The sequence below is a fragment of the Citrus clementina genome, unplaced genomic scaffold (genome assembly GCF_000493195.1).
Source record: "Citrus clementina cultivar Clemenules unplaced genomic scaffold, Citrus_clementina_v1.0 scaffold_1, whole genome shotgun sequence".
In the NCBI taxonomy this organism is placed as follows: Eukaryota; Viridiplantae; Streptophyta; class Magnoliopsida; order Sapindales; family Rutaceae; genus Citrus; species Citrus x clementina.
In genome coordinates, this window is record NW_006263303.1 from 17,480,756 (window position 1) to 17,496,527 (window position 15,772).

Consider the following 15,772-nt stretch of genomic DNA (forward strand, 5'->3'; position numbering starts at 1 on the left):
GATATAAAATTGGTAAATTGATGGAAAAATGGATAAATTGATGTTGGAGTTGTAATTTGCAAGATGAACTTATAAACAAAACAAAAACTTAGAAAAATGACATAGAAATTTGTAAATTGACATTAAGAGTGAAATGAAACAAAAAATGTGTAAACCACACATAATACTAGTAAATTGATGGGGAAATGGGTAAATTAATGATGAAGTTGTAAATTAGAAGAAAAAAGTGTAAAAAAAAACAAAAACTTAGAAAAATGACATAAAACTTGTAAATTGACATTAAGTGTGAAATGAAACAAAAAAATGTGTAAATCACACATAAAACTAGTAAATTAATGGAAAAAGAAGTAAATTAATGATGAAATTGTAAATTAGAAGAAAAAACTATAAACAAAATAAAAACTTAGAAAAATGATATAAAACTTGTAAATTGACATTAATTGTGAAATGAAACAAAAGATTTGTAAACTACACATAAAACTAGTAAATTGATGGAAAAATCGGTAAATTAATGTTGGAGTTGTAAACTGTAAGAAGAACTTGTAAACACAACAAATAAAAGCTTGTAACTGTTGCATAAAACTTATAAATCAACATTAACTTGTGAATGTTGTATAAAACTTGTAAATCACACATAAAATTAATAAATGTAACTTGGAATTTGAACAAAAAAGAGTAATTACATGCTACTTAGGTAACATATTACCTATTTATTTAGAATTAGTGGTAGATATTTTTTATTCAAATCTAACGGTCCATGTCCATTACGGCATCAATGTTGTAAATTTAGTTACGGCATTATAGAATGACCCGTAAACAATATATCAACCAAATAATCTAAGGTAACACCACGTACTAATACATCTTTAGGGAAAAAATTAAAAAAATAAAATAGCCAATCGTGATAACGGCCAAAATGAAAGAAAAAGTTCAAAATATGTCTAGTAAGTACAATTCATTGTTATCTCTATCACTAACTAGTTGGTGAATATGTGTGGATTTTTTTATTATTTTATTTAATGAAAATTCAATACTCTTTCTGTCTATATGAACGAAATTCAAACTCTACACCTCTTATTTTAATACAATAAATTTTATCATTTCAATTAGATGGCACTACAAATATGTGTGCAGGATTATTATTTATTTATGATTTTGCATAAATGTAGATGAGATGTGAGGTATAAAAATTGCATCTAGAAGTGTAAGAAAATTAAGCACACTCACTCACGTTGACAAAATAAATTTGGGATTCTTTTTCCTTTTTTTTATATATACTTTTTGGGACCATAATTTAAAATCGGAATAGGGTCAAGGTCCATGAACTTCATCCTTTTTTTTTTTGGCTTGTTTATAATAGGCAAATGCAACAAAATAAATATAAATGAATAAAAAGTCAACGACAGGTTTAGAATATCAAATTTCAAATGTGAAACGGTTCGCATTAAAATTGACGGTGGTTCGGCAGTTCATCTTCATCTTACAACGCAAGAGACACATTTATTTTCAGGGAACCCACAAAATTGAATATGAAGCCGACACGTCACGTTACTTTGAATTCTTTTATCTTCATTGCATATTCTTTTCCCATTTTCCTTGGTTATATAGATTATTATTATTTTTTTAAAAAAGTCCCCTTAGAATTTTTGTTTAATTAGTATCGTTATTATGATGAAAAACAAACCTTGACTAAGAATAATAGCATTTTTAACGATGGCAAGTTAATAGATTGTTATTTTCATAAAGTTCAAGTTTCATATAGTGTTTATCTAATATGTAACTAATCATTTACCGTTATATATATGTATAATATTAATTGATGTTATTATCAATTATTATTTTATTATTATTACAGCCTATTTAATTGATGACACAAAAAATACCGCATCATTGAATATTTTAGTTGAGTATTTAAAATACATAAGTATAATCTTACCGATTTAAAAATTTTTTAGAAAGTACTAACAACAACAAGTGGCGAGGATAGGAAAAAAAAAACAATTCATCATCTTTTTACAACGATTTATCTCAAAATTATGAATCAACAGATTAACCATATTTAAGTATCATAGAATGTGTTGATAATTTTTTATTCTATTAGACTAGAATCAAATCTCCCAAATTTAAAAATAAGTTAATTATGTTTTGAATTTATACTATAAATTTATTTATTTTTAAAAAAAAATTTCCTTCAGTAATGTTTTGAACCAGTAGATTTGTCTTTTGAATTATATGCATCCGCAGGATCAATTTGTAAAAACCGAGGGAATATACAGGAACAAACTACAGAATATTACCCCATTCATAATAATAATACGAATGTGACTTCAAAACAATAACCAGTGATCAGATCAACGGTTTAAATACACCTGATGGTAGCGTAATGATTGGGTAATTGATAACGTCATTATTCAGACCTCGGCTCAATACAAAATGTTCTATGAGGGAATTATTACATCTATAACACTCGGATTAAAAGTTATGTCTGCATAGATTTAAAAATGCCGCCTGTCAAAATGATGAAGGTTGACATTTTGGTAAATGAAGGGGAAAAAAAAAACTCTTGTGAATAATGATTTAATTTAAAGAGTGGTGATTAGGGATGGCCAACGGGCCATGCCGTGCCGGCCCAGGCCCATCAACGGAAGCCCACGCGTACTCGTGCTCGTGTCGTGCCGTGCCCACTATTTATTTCGTGCCGTGCCCACATGTGATCGCGTTCATGCCCACTCGTGCCGTTTCGTGCCTAGGAAAAATAGCCCACTAATTTTTATTTATTTATTTTTTAAGAGCGCATGTCAAGTTGTCATATTTTTTTCAATCTTATGTATTTTTTTTTTTTGATCCATATGCCTTTATTTAAATTTAATAGAATAAAAAATTTAAATTCAAGTCCATATTCAATAATAATAAATTAATAATAATAAGATAATGTAATATTAGTTGTTAAGTTTGACTCTATGGTATTCGAATTCTTTTTTAGTACTTAACAACAACAATAATAATATTTTTTTTAAGAGTTAACTTAATTGTTAACTTGGAATTACGTAAAGTCATATATCATAGTTTATAATAATATTAATACATATTTATAAAATCATGATATTTATAATTTTATTTATTAAAATCATGATATCAATTATTTATTTAATAAATTATAAACATAAATCAGTTATAATTTTTTTGAAACTAAGAATTAAATAAATTTAAAAAACTTGAGCCAATAAAATATATTAAAAGATTCAATTTCAAGTTATTTATAAAATCATAAAATTTTAAGTTTACTTTCATTAAAAAATGAAACGTGCTTTTTCGCGTACCGTGCTTTGTTCCATCTCTAATCATGCCGTGTTTTTAAGGCCCACGTGCCTAAAATCTAAGTCCGGCATGACCCACGTGCATGTCGTGCCGTGCCACGTTCTTTACCGAAATGTGCTCGTGTTGTACGAACACGTGCCGTACCCGTGCTGTACGAACACGTGCCGTGCCCGTGCCGTGCCTCGTGCCGTCCGGCCCATTAGTCACCTCTAGTGGTGATGATGCACGACTGCATGCACTAAATTGTTGATCTTTATTTTAAATATATAAATATGTGAAAGAAAAATTTTAGATGATTTGATGATTATTTTATTTTTCATGTTAAAAACTACATAATTAATTATTATATGGAACAAGATTTCCTGATTATACTAATAAAATGTGAGGGAAAAAAAAGGCTGATTATTCACACAATTCACGGAATTGTTTACTGAATTTCAACAAGACACATTCAAGAGACTATTCACGTTAAATAATTAATAAATCATTTTTATGAAATTGAAAACGTTTTTATCTTTTCAAGACTTTTCTAAGTAATTATTTACTAATTCACTATTAAAAAAAATATGTTACACTAACAAATTATTATTTTTAATTTATTAACTTCGCATAAATCTTCTCGGCATTCCTATGATCCTATCTATCTAACTTTTAAATTGGTAAGAAATTATCTTCAAATTGACAATGGCATCAGGCTAATTGAAAAGGACAATATAACCCATAAAGTTAAAAACCTCATTTGAGTCTCTCATTTTTCATGGATTGTCCAATATTAGAGGCTGATAAATCTACCAAATATGATTATATATTTTATCAATTGTAGACAAACAAATTTGATCAAAATTAGATGAAATTTGGATAAACTTGGTAGGTTTACAGTCCTTCAATCACAAAAATAATGTCCAAAACGACAATCACCCACCACACCTCCCAATTCGCAACCATAATTTAATCACCCACCACCTCCCAATATTTATTTAATAAAGCATTTTATTGAAGGCTAGATTCATGCTAAAATTAATAACAATGCTGGATATATTTAATTTGATAGAGACATATATATTACTTATTTCTCTTGGATGGTCCACCAAAGCAACTCTCTGTCTGCAACTAATAATAACATAAATATTGCTGTCAAAATAATAATAGTAATAATATAAATACTAATATTTTTTTTTTGAAAAAATATAAATACTAACATTAATTTAACTTGTCACATCCTTTCAACATTCCAAGACAAAGATCTCCCTAGGTTACTTAAAATTAGTTTTATTTGTGGCACTTAAAAAAATAGGGTGTTCACATTAGAGAAGAATTATTTTTGGATTATCTTTCTTATGAATTAATTATTTTTAAATTATCTTTATTTTTGAAAATCTTAATTTATCCCTTTATTTTTGTTAAGAAAGACAAAAAAAAAAAAAAATCATCGACCCACTGCGTTTTCTTTTTACTTTTTGAACAAAAATGGGAGAAACTTTATGGTTTTCAAAAGTAAAAATAGTAACTTGAAAATGGGTAAATACTAATTTATTCTTTATATTTTATATTAAGTACACGCTTAATTCTTATATTTTAAAAAATACCTCAAAATATTATTACTGATGAATATGATATATTTTCTTTATTTTATAATAATACCCTTACTACAATTTTAAAGCAATGCTTGATAAATTTGTAATAATCTTGTTAATAATAATTTATAAAAAATTATTTTACCAAATTAATTATAAAAGTAAAATAATAACAAATAATTTTACATTTATTTTTATTTTACTTTTGGGGTTAATTTTTTATTAACTTTTTTACAGAAAATTAATTAATATCATGAAAAACATTGTTGCAAGGGTATAATTATAAAAGTGAATTAAAAAGAAAAAAAAGGGACATGAGTTTCACATATTTAACATAGTATCGTAAGGCCTTTTTTAAAATATAAAAAATAAATGAACACTACTCAAAATATAAATGTTAAACAGACATTTACCATTTAAAAATAGTCAATTCATACGCAACATAATTTAAAATTTACCAATACTTTAATTATCACAATTATCTAGATACTTTGTTATCATCGACTCTCGGAGGATCTTGTAACACTCATTTTATTATTGCTCGAATACATCCAAATTCTCTTAGCTATATGTGACACATTTATTTGTTTTACTTAAGACTCATACAATAACAATAGAGATTTAAGTAGGATCGACACATAAGGTTAATAAAAAGAAATCATAATGTAATGTCTAATATAAATATTATTCAAGGAGTAATATTAATATTCAGACGAGAGTGCCGGCTTGTGTCACCCTTGTGTTGCATTTGCCCTGGATATCATTATCAGCCTTGAAATGAAAGGTAAGATAACCCTGGGATCATGCAAGAATCCTGGACCCTCAACCACACAAACGACACCCAAAGAAAAAAAAAAAAAAAATCACCCACCACTACCTTACAAATCAACTAAATCACAACCGTTGGACCACCCAAAAGTCAAAAACCCTCGCAAACCAACGACTATAAACCGGCATCACGCTAATCACATACCATAATAATACGATGAAACAAAAATAGGCTAAAGAGGTAAAAAAATTAAGGAGACCCAACAGTTACAAATATAGAAAATAAGGAATCTATTCTTCTGTTGCAAAATCTAAATAACAGTTAGACAAAATTTTAGACAAAGTTGCTGCCGTGTCTGATCATTCCTAAACTGGAGGCTCGTCACAAATTAAACCCATTTACCCACCCGGTGTTTTGTCGCTTTTTTTTTTTTTCTTAATCAATTTTTTGCTGTATCTTTTAGTTTATTCCACAAAGCTAATAATACCTCCAGTTTAACAGGATTTATTTTATTTATAACGCGCATACTGACACACGCAAATCTTATTTCTTTAAAGTGTCAATTCATAATCTTTTTCCTTCTTGAACGGGCACAAAGATTGCTACTTATCAAGAAAAGGTCTGATTCTTTTTCATGTAAAGTTTTGATCTTTGGTTGGTTTGAGAGATTATCAAATGGGTTTATTTGGTTTATGATCTGAGCTTGATTCTGGGATCTGGGTTTTTTTTTTTTGTTTTGTTGCCTACTGGTAGCTGGTTTATGCTCATTTAAGGGTTTGTGATCTATATGATTAAGAATGAGTAATCGGATTCATTCCAAGATTTGGGATTTTGTCTAAACAAATGGAATTTTAAAGGCCGACACATGTGACTTGCTGGCTAATTTGGTAATAAAATAATGAAAAATAATAATTTTATATTCTTTCCTTGGTCCCTTGTTTGATTTTCCAAATGCATCATTTTTCGTTTTCTTGTATGGTATGTTTAAAATATTTAATAACCCTCTTCCTTTCCTTACAAGTCCACACATCTTTAAATGTATTTAAATATGCATATAACATTATACTTTAATGTGTATTTAATTCATTATCGCCGGTTTTGATGCTTCTTGCTCAGATCAACAAAGCCAGATGTTTTGCCAAGCTTCAGTTTCTTTGTGTTTTGGCAATTAACATGATTGGCCCTGGTTTTGTATACTGATTTTCTTGTTGAATGCTGATCTGACAGATATATTTTGAAGTGTAATTTGGAATTCTGAGGGAGGAGGTATTGATCTGCCTATAAACTGTATTGTTTGTTTTTCGATACCTGCATATTAGGTTTGTGTTTGAGTTTTGGGATTGAGCAAAGTCGGGATATGAGTTTCGTTAGCCGGAACCAGTGATAAAAGTTTTGTTTTTGGATCCTTGAATATGGAGAAGAAGTGGGTGTTTCCTTTAGTTATTAGCTCTCTAATATGCGTGTTCCTTCTTGCGACATCCTTCAACATGGGTCTTATCTCTTCATTACACACTATCAATGCAATCTTCTCGATTTTCCCTTCATCAAATCATACAGCCCCAAATTATGCCGAAATGAAGGTTAAACAATCCGAACCCGCTCCTTCTGGTCCCAAAATTCCTCGATTTGCTTATTTGGTTTCTGGGTCAAAAGGTGATTTGGAGAAACTTTGGAGGACTCTTCAAGCGCTGTATCATCCGAGGAACCGATATGTTCTTCATTTGGACCTTGAAGCGCCCACAGAGGAAAGATTGGAGCTTGCGTCACGGGTGGAGAAAGATCCCATGTTCTCCAAGGTTGGAAATGTTTACATGAGCACCAAGGCTAATATGGTTACTTATAGAGGACCCACCATGGTTGCTAATACCCTTCATGCTTGTGCTATTCTTCTTAAGAATAGCAAGGATTGGGATTGGTTTATTAACCTTAGTGCTTCAGATTATCCTCTTGTGACTCAAGATGGTAAGACTGCTTTGTTCTACTTGTATATTTCTTTATCATTTTATTTCCTTTTTTATTATATTTAGTTAATTAATTGCCGTTTTAATTTGCAGATCTTCTTTACACATTTTCGGGCCTAAGCCGGAAACTTAATTTCATTGAGCATACAAGCCATCTTGGTTGGAAGGAGTAGGTTCTTTCCTTTCTCTTTGAACATATCCTTTCAGGATTTCTATATTTTAAGTGATGCTAATCTGATTATTTGTTCTGCAGGGAAAAACGAGCAATGCCTTTGATGGTTGATCCTGGACTCTATATGTTGACTAAGTCAGATATATTCTGGGTCACACCGCGGAGAACTTTGCCAACGGCATTTAAACTATTTACTGGTTAGTTTTTCTCCATTACCTATTTTTTTTGGTCATTCACGCTGTCAGAAGTTAGGATTGCGAAGAACATGTTTACGTTTTGTAGAAATTATTAAATTTGCAATGATGGAAAACAGAAGAAATGATGAAATTTTGTATTCTTTAATGAAAAAAGATGGAAAATGTAAAGAAGCCCGTATCCTTCCATCAAATATGTTGGGGTCTGACTAATCTGGGAATTGGTAAATGTTTCGAGTTGTCTTTGTGGAAGCTGTTTCCATTTGCTCAGTTAAATAACCTTTACTGGCTTCCAGAATTTGCAGGTCCTTATTTAGAAATAGAATTTGCTTAGTTAAATGTAACTTGCTCTGCACACTAATTTGCAAGTTTGATAATTTTGTTTCAAATGATTTAAGCAGTTAGCTTTGCTCTTAGTATTTCACTAACATATGTGTATAGGTATTATGAACCCGGGTGTTTAATTTTTGGTCCTTTTACCCAAATCCAAAATGTATGTTTGAGTGGATGTGTGGTACTTATAAAGGGAGTTCTATTGCAGCTGTTGTGCTGCCAAATAAGCAAGTTCCTAAGTTTTGATTTGGCTAGATTTGAATCACGCATAACTTAAATATGAGAGATCTAAGGTACAAAAGTCAAAAGATTTAGTCTCTTTCCAGCATTGAATTAAAAGCTTAAACTTTAGAGCAGTACTTACCATCTGCTGTTCTGAACTTGTTTTGTCATTATACAACCACTATTACGAGAAAGAAATTCCCTGTATGTGCATTGCCAAATGGGAGGGTATGTTGTGAATTTCATGTTGTATCATTCAATAACATCAAGTTCTTTTGCAGGCTCAGCATGGATGGTGCTCTCTCGTTCATTCGTTGAGTACTGCATTTGGGGTTGGGATAATCTACCAAGAACGCTGCTTATGTACTATACAAACTTTGTCTCCTCGCCTGAATCTTACTTTCAGACTGTCATATGTAATGTGCCAGAGTTTGTTCCAACTGTTGTCAATCATGACCTGCACTACATCTCTTGGGACAATCCCCCCGGACAGCACCCACACATTCTTTCACTTAATGATACAAGTGAGATGATTTCAAGCAGTGCTGCTTTTGCTCGTAAATTCAGACAAAATGCCCTTGTTTTGGACAAGATTGATAAGGAGTTACTTGGTCGGAAAAATGGGAGTTTCACCCCTGGTGCTTGGTGCTCAGGTGATCCACATTGTTCCAAGGTTGGGGATCCGAACAAGATCAAGCCGGGTCCTGGAGCTGAAAGGCTTCGCCGCTTAGTAGCTAGGCTGACTATGGAAGCTAAACGTGGGCTGAACCAGTGTACATAGTTTGCGTTATATTTTCTTGCTGTGGGGGAATTGATTTCAAAACAAAAGATAGTAAAAGAAACGAAAAACAAACGTTCTACCCAGAAGTTGGCCCCAATCTTAGAAAAGTGCATCGAGGGGAGATTCTTTGATGGTAGAGCTGGATTTACGGCCTCAGTTTTGTTAGACTTGAAGCATGTTAGAATCATTAGAAGCAAAGCATATTGCGACATTCATGGTTGGGATCTAAGAAGGTGCTTGATCATCCTTCTTTCTGTAGGCATTTCACAGAGACCTTCACACTTAATGTAGCTCAGAAGCATTCTGCAGTATTTTATATTTTTCCCACCTATCCTTGTTGCTGAATATTCCATTTTTCAGTTTTATAATAATTTGAGGTGCATTACATTTCTATTAGCTCATGAATTTTCAATTTGTAAATTTCAGGTAGCGGCTGGTTAGATGTTTCGCTTGCAAAAATGCACAAAAAGAATCTGTTCTGTCTTATGCCTCATAGGCTCATAGCAATTTATATATACATGGACGTTATATATCATCAATGCACAATAATTGTTTATCTATCTTTCAAAGTAAAAAAGGTTTGGTAGGTGTGAAAGGACTGATACTATTTGTTTGTTTAAAGAAAGAAAGATTATTTTGGTTTGAAAATGTTTTCTTTCCATTGTTGGCTTGGCCATAAACTCTCTTTTTGCATCCTCTTCTTCTTTTCTTCTTTTTAATATTAATTTTTATTCTTCCTCTTAACTCTGGATTCGCTCATTTTTGGCTGAGAGCTAGAGTTGTCTACAATTGAGTATTGGCATGATCGAACACTCAAATAATATTAGACTAAACACTAATGGTCATATGACCATAACTTGAAAAGTCTCTTCCACTATTGCTGAATTCACAATTAAATACTTGGTTGATGTTTGAAAATTGTCCATTGTTTGAATATCCTCCCAATTTTCAACATTTCGCAAGGAATAAAAAATGTTGAAAAGGAAAAGAGGCAGCTTCACTGCAGACGACAAGCAGGGTTGTATGATGTCACCTAATTGTAGAATATATAACCAACAAATCAAAACTTGCCAAGAGATAGTCAATTGGTCATCTTCCTTTTTGTTTAATCATTTTTGTTTTTTTTTTCCCATTAGCATTGTGCTACTGACAAGACTACAGTACAAATTGTTATTTTTTACTCACCGCTATTGATCGCTATAGTTATATTTTGTATGAATATTATCATTTTACTAACAAAATTATTATGACATATTTTATGTCAATATTTTATTTATTAAAAAGTTTATTTTACTACTAACTTTTGTGTCGTTATCAATTCACTACTATTCTATTAACAAAACATTAATGTTCAACATAAATTGAGTTAAAAATCGATTTTATGCCAAGAATATAAAATACAATTTTATCCTTTGTAATTCAAGTATTAATCACAACTAAAAACAATAACAATTTAATTAAGGAAAAAAATTAATGAACAATAAGCTAATAAAAAAAAAGTCAACAACTCACAGTAGAGAGAGCAAACGGTAGTGGAGATAGTGGTGAGTCAATAGCGAGGGAGAGGGAAGGATCAGAGATGGAGGTTTCACAATGAGAGAGAGGGATCGATTTTAGGATTTAATTTCCTAATTCTTTAATCTTTAATTATTTCCCTAAAACGCAGCATTTAGGTTTCAACCCGAAATGTCTTTGATGCCCTTATAATTGAAAATGTCTTTGATAACCTTATAACTGAAAATGTCTTTGATGCCCTTATGACATCAGCAATATAACTGCAAATTTTTATTGTCATTAATGGAATGGTAGTGAATTAATAACAACGCAAACATTTGGTAGTAAAATATATTTTTCGGTAAATTACAATACTGACATGATATGTCAGAATAACTTTGATAATAAAATCATTATATCCCTATTATTCATACCACTATTAAGTGTCAAAAAGTATTACTTATAAAAGATACTATTATTCTTCATAAACTACTGCGTGTAACAATTTCACATTTTATTCAATCCAACCTATCAATGCATCAAATGCATAATAGTCGCAGTCTGCTTATTGCCTAGCAAAGAGCTACATAAGTTGCTGCCTGATGGAGATTTCTAATTCACTTTGGCTCATCTATATTATCCACTAGCTTATTTATCCAATCCAGTAATCATTGACCCTAGCCATTACTAAAAACTGACCCAGAAATCAAAAACTTTACTTGCAGGCTTGCAGCTGCAGATTCCTCGTCCATGTTTCCATTAACTACAAAATATAACATCAAAAGCTCGCACCCAGATTTGCCATCATATAAGTTTTTATCATGGAAATCTAACCTAACTTGAAATAGACTCGTTGAATCTTCTCAAACTAGACTGATGGAATTTTCATCAAAGACACTAATGATAGACAGATATTTCCATAACAGCAAGTGTTTTCACTTCAAGCTTAGCATGAAATGCATGTTACACGATATACAATATAAGTGATTTAACTTCTTTTATTATTTTTTTTTCCGCACCCCTCATTCGCAGTAAGTAATATCTACATACATCTTGTTCAAGATCATTTTCTCTTTTCATTGTTTGCATCCGCTATTTAACTAGTACAAAAAAATTGTTTTGTTGCGATCCCTATACCCGTAAACCTATATCATTAGCCAAACAAATCTTCTTCGGTTTCAGACTCTGTCCTCATTCCGTTTTCATGACCCAATACCAATATCTTCTATTATCCTTGCTAAAATCAAGAATAATTTGGAGAACACAGGTAAAATTAAACCATCTCCAAAATTTTTATATTCCCAGAGGAATTTGCAGCAACTAAAGTGTTGGAGGACTGGCCACGCCAACAGACAGATGAGATAAACTGCGCAGCATCATCCGTTTCGGGGCCAGACAACGGGTCCGCATCGTTAAAGTTGAATGATAAAGCTGGCATGGGGAAGGCTTTGTGATACACAAAAACCTGTTCCAAGGAGAATATTTAACATCAATATTTGAATGAAATCAGCTGACACAAAAAGTGGGAAGCATATAGGGAACTGATGTTTTGATTAGTTCAGCTCCACATCAATTTGTGAATTCTACTACTTATCCCACAGATTTTGCAAAACAAGTTTCTGAGCCTAACAAATTGTTATCTCAAATCAGCCGCAACTACCGCTCCAGAGGATGTATGTTAAGTGGACAACTGAGATGATACAGACATACCTCATTAGTTTCTGAGCCTGTAGCTACGTAACCATCCCATACTGACAAACCGACAAAGTTCTGCAACAGAAAGAACATGCATATCATCAAAAAGTACTCAACTATAGTTTCCTTTTCCACTAGCAGCTAATATAATACATGAACGTTGGGTTAGGATAAATGTCACATGGATTAATCACCTAATCCGACACAACAAATTTATCATAAAGATGGTTCATTATGTAATTATGAGGAAGTAGAAGGAAGTCATTTACAAAGGGGAGTGAACCCTGCCGCAGGGCAAAAATTCCAAAGTACAAGGAAAAGATCGAATTATAACATATGAAAATCATTCTTCCTTCTATAAGCTTATTTTGAAGCTATTTTCAATAACTAAATGGCCAGTGACAGGTATCAAAAATTTATCTTTAAGCATTAAAGAATGAGATTAAACCCTTCAATGATTGCATGATAACCATTCTCTCCAAATCCATGTCCATCTTGAAGGCATTCAGGCATTTCCAACCAAGCACATATGTTTTTACCATCATTTGACTGGTTTATGTTCTTTTATGTTCAACAAATTCTTATTTTCTCCTTAAAGAAAAAATAAAAAATAAATTAACAACTTAGTAATACACCCAGTTTAAAAGAAATACATCAATACAATGTAAAGACAAATAAATATTTACACTAAATAAACTTCATTAATAAAGTTCAATTTTACGCATTAAAACAATCAGCAAAAAGTAAATGTACCTTTACATTTGTGTGACCTGTGAATGAATGAAGTGGAGTATCAATAACCCGAGACGTGCACATTGACAAATCCCAAAGCTTCAGTGTGTTATCTGTGGATGCAGAAACAAGAGTAGTTGCGTCTACAAACTTGACATAACTCACAGTTTTGTTGTGTCCAATCAATGTGCACAGGGGAATTTTTGAATTACGGAGATCATAGTAATAAATTCTATGATCTGCTGAACCAAATGCAAGGGAACGACCAGAATCCAAGGGAAACTGAACACAGCAAACATTGGCCTTTGTTTTGATGGTACCGATACTTACGCCCTGCAGTAGCAACCCATGTAAGAGGAAAACCTTATTACACATCCAGAATTAAATATACGTGGTAAGAAATTAGATGACTGTAGTACGTTTAGTTTCAAAGCTGACATCCACCAAGTGCAAAAGTAGAATTGCCTGATTGATACTCCATAGCTTAACGGAACCATCATCGCTCCCACTAGCAAGCAATGTTGGATCTGCTGATGAAAAGTCAATGGACCAAACACGCCTCTCGTGCTCTCTCATTTCTGTAAGTACTTGACTTCTTGAAACATCCCATACCTGAAAATAATGAGTAACTTGTTTAAAACAATGCAGTATAAAGCTGAAAAGTAAATCAAATGTAAGACTTGACCTACCTGCACCACACCTTCAAAGTTACTTGAAGCAATCTGGCTTTTGATATAACTGTTCCAACATATACTGCTTAGTTTTGACCTACTAGCCATTTCCACCACCGGATAGTGGATATCACGATTTTCATTTATGATTGCATCACATTCAAATACTTTAATCTTCTTATTTACACCAGCAGCAGCAAATAATTCTCCATCACGATCAAAGCTGAGAGAGCATACTAGGTTGGAAGAGTTTAATAAATCTCCTTGGTTCAGGTCTGCCTTGACCCTCAACTTACTGAAAGACAGATACTTGCACAAACCCTCAAGAAATGGATTTATCCATCCACTTCTTCGACCTTCACTATACCCCTCTTTTGATCCTAAATTGTTTATGGAACTTCTTTCATTTACAAGTGGTTTAGATGTTCTACCATCACTACTTAATTGAGAATGTCTAACCAGTGGTCTCCCTGATGGCTTGACTGGTCTACATCTTGTCAAAAAATATGCTGACTCCAACTTTTTGAAGTTCTTCATCAATCGAGAGCTTTTAAAAAGACTTCTTTCTTCATTTCCAGTGAGGTTGTGTTTCTGATTGTCATCAAGATTATCATCACATTCCTCTAAGTGATGGAGCTGAAGTTCCGGTCTAAATCGTTTTCTCGAACCCATGGTAGCAGAACAATCGTTATCAATAATATTTAAAGAAGGGATGTTTAAACCAGAGAGATCATCATTCGCCAACTCTGCAAATGAACCTAAGCCTCCTTTTTTCCTAAGAATTGCTTGCTGCTTTGATACTTCTTCAATATCTGAACATATAAAAGAAACAATGTCCTGCAACTTTTTAGCGGATTCCTGTTTTCTTTGTTGTACCAGCAACAGGAACTCCAGCAGCAACTCCTCCTCATCTATTTGCTCCCTGAGTTCTATTGCCGCTTCACGCTCTTCCATACTATCTCTTGGTTCGTTAAGAAACTCGCTCTGTAACAACTCACTGGTATGCACGGCACAAAAATGTAAGTTTCCCATGACTGAAAGTAACAGGGCATTCTTAAGTGCAATATCATCACACGTGAAGATAATGTGAACAAAGATCTTGTAATTTAATACTACTTCAAGGAGAAAAGAATTCAATGCGGAAACAGAATTAATCAATCACACCGGAAATACAAATAAATCAACATCAAAACCAATTATGACTGATCAGTTGGTGTGTTCCAGGATTCCTTCGCTCGCATACCAAGTCATTTGCACAGCAGTCGAAAAACTGTTGATGTCATGTAACTAAAATAGAAAGATGTTTAAATGTAAATCATCACATATTTGATTTTTGTATTCTAAGTTAAAACAAAATTTACTTTTGTGATTTGGACCATTTTCACATTGCCACCCTAAGACTTTCTCATTTGATACAGTGATCATTTGTGGTTAGATAGGTATGGAAAACAAATTTCTTAAATGGAAAATATAGAGGTGTAAAGCACTATTCTTTAAGTAATGGTTCAGACTATAAAGCAATGTAATGAAGGCCAAACGAGGGTGATAGGTGGCAGAACTAAATTTCAAAAAGATAGATATGTTGGGCAATGAATGCAACGAAGATAAAAATAGACATGCCAGACAATGGATCCAATGAAGATAAAAGCTAGAAATTATAGAGGTGTGTTGTTAGGAGGAATCACCCCATCTTTGGACGACCACTAGGCTCGGGGTGCAGCAACCATAAGCAAAAAGAAGCTTCCTTGGGAAACTTCAGCAGCAATTGAGGAGGAAGAACTCGATGTCTCAAACTAGACATAGTTCTGGTCTTCTCTTCTCCAGTGCTAAACGGGCAGAATAACTATTAGGAAAAC

The 15,772-nt window shown here is 32.4% G+C and overlaps 2 protein-coding genes across 13 annotated transcripts in view; one reads left to right on the forward strand and one right to left on the reverse strand.

Moving 5' to 3' along the window:
• The first annotated feature begins 5,933 nt into the window (after positions 1 to 5,933).
• Positions 5,934 to 9,713, forward strand: LOC18053704 (beta-glucuronosyltransferase GlcAT14A). Of its 3 annotated transcripts, none has more exons than XM_006451773.2 (5): positions 5,934 to 6,280; positions 6,889 to 7,623; positions 7,716 to 7,791; positions 7,876 to 7,991; positions 8,825 to 9,713. In XM_006451773.2, the coding sequence occupies exons 2-5, from the start codon at positions 7,074 to 7,076 to the stop codon at positions 9,322 to 9,324; spliced, it is 1,242 nt and encodes a 413-aa protein (XP_006451836.1). In that variant the 5' UTR covers positions 5,934 to 6,280; positions 6,889 to 7,073; the 3' UTR covers positions 9,325 to 9,713. The 3 variants fall into 3 exon arrangements, with proteins under 3 accessions (XP_006451836.1, XP_024033717.1, XP_006451835.1); XM_024177949.1 differs by lacking the exon at positions 5,934 to 6,280 and adding an exon at positions 6,290 to 6,548; XM_006451772.2 differs by lacking the exon at positions 5,934 to 6,280 and having other exon boundaries at positions 6,571 to 7,623.
• Positions 9,714 to 11,719: 2,006 nt separating this feature from the next.
• Positions 11,720 to 15,772, reverse strand: part of LOC18053705 (protein SPA1-RELATED 3) — a 7,771-nt gene continuing 3,718 nt past the window's right edge. For 9 of the 10 annotated variants that reach the window (XM_024192364.1, XM_024192370.1, XM_024192368.1 and 6 more), the window contains 6 exons: positions 15,602 to 15,759; positions 13,935 to 14,913; positions 13,711 to 13,857; positions 13,267 to 13,578; positions 12,529 to 12,588; positions 11,720 to 12,283 (listed from right to left, as the gene is read on the reverse strand). In XM_024192364.1, coding sequence (XP_024048132.1) covers positions 12,092 to 12,283; positions 12,529 to 12,588; positions 13,267 to 13,578; positions 13,711 to 13,857; positions 13,935 to 14,913; positions 15,602 to 15,759 — 1,848 coding nt within the window. In that variant the 3' untranslated portion in view covers positions 11,720 to 12,091. Of the gene's footprint in view, positions 12,284 to 12,528; positions 12,589 to 13,266; positions 13,579 to 13,664; positions 13,858 to 13,934; positions 14,914 to 15,601; positions 15,760 to 15,772 lie in introns of those variants that run through there. The other variant, XM_024192371.1, reaches the window with a different exon arrangement.

Bases quoted from the DNA above. Each gene is read 5' to 3' on its own strand.
- LOC18053704 (XM_006451773.2), top strand. From the start codon at position 7,074: ATGGAGAAGAAGTGGGTGTTTCCTTTAGTTATTAGCTCTCTAATATGC. The intron at 7,792-7,875 runs GTAGGTTCTTTC...TTTGTTCTGCAG, and splicing joins AGCCATCTTGGTTGGAAGGA to GGAAAAACGAGCAATGCCTT. The intron at 7,992-8,824 runs GTTAGTTTTTCT...GTTCTTTTGCAG, and splicing joins GGCATTTAAACTATTTACTG to GCTCAGCATGGATGGTGCTC.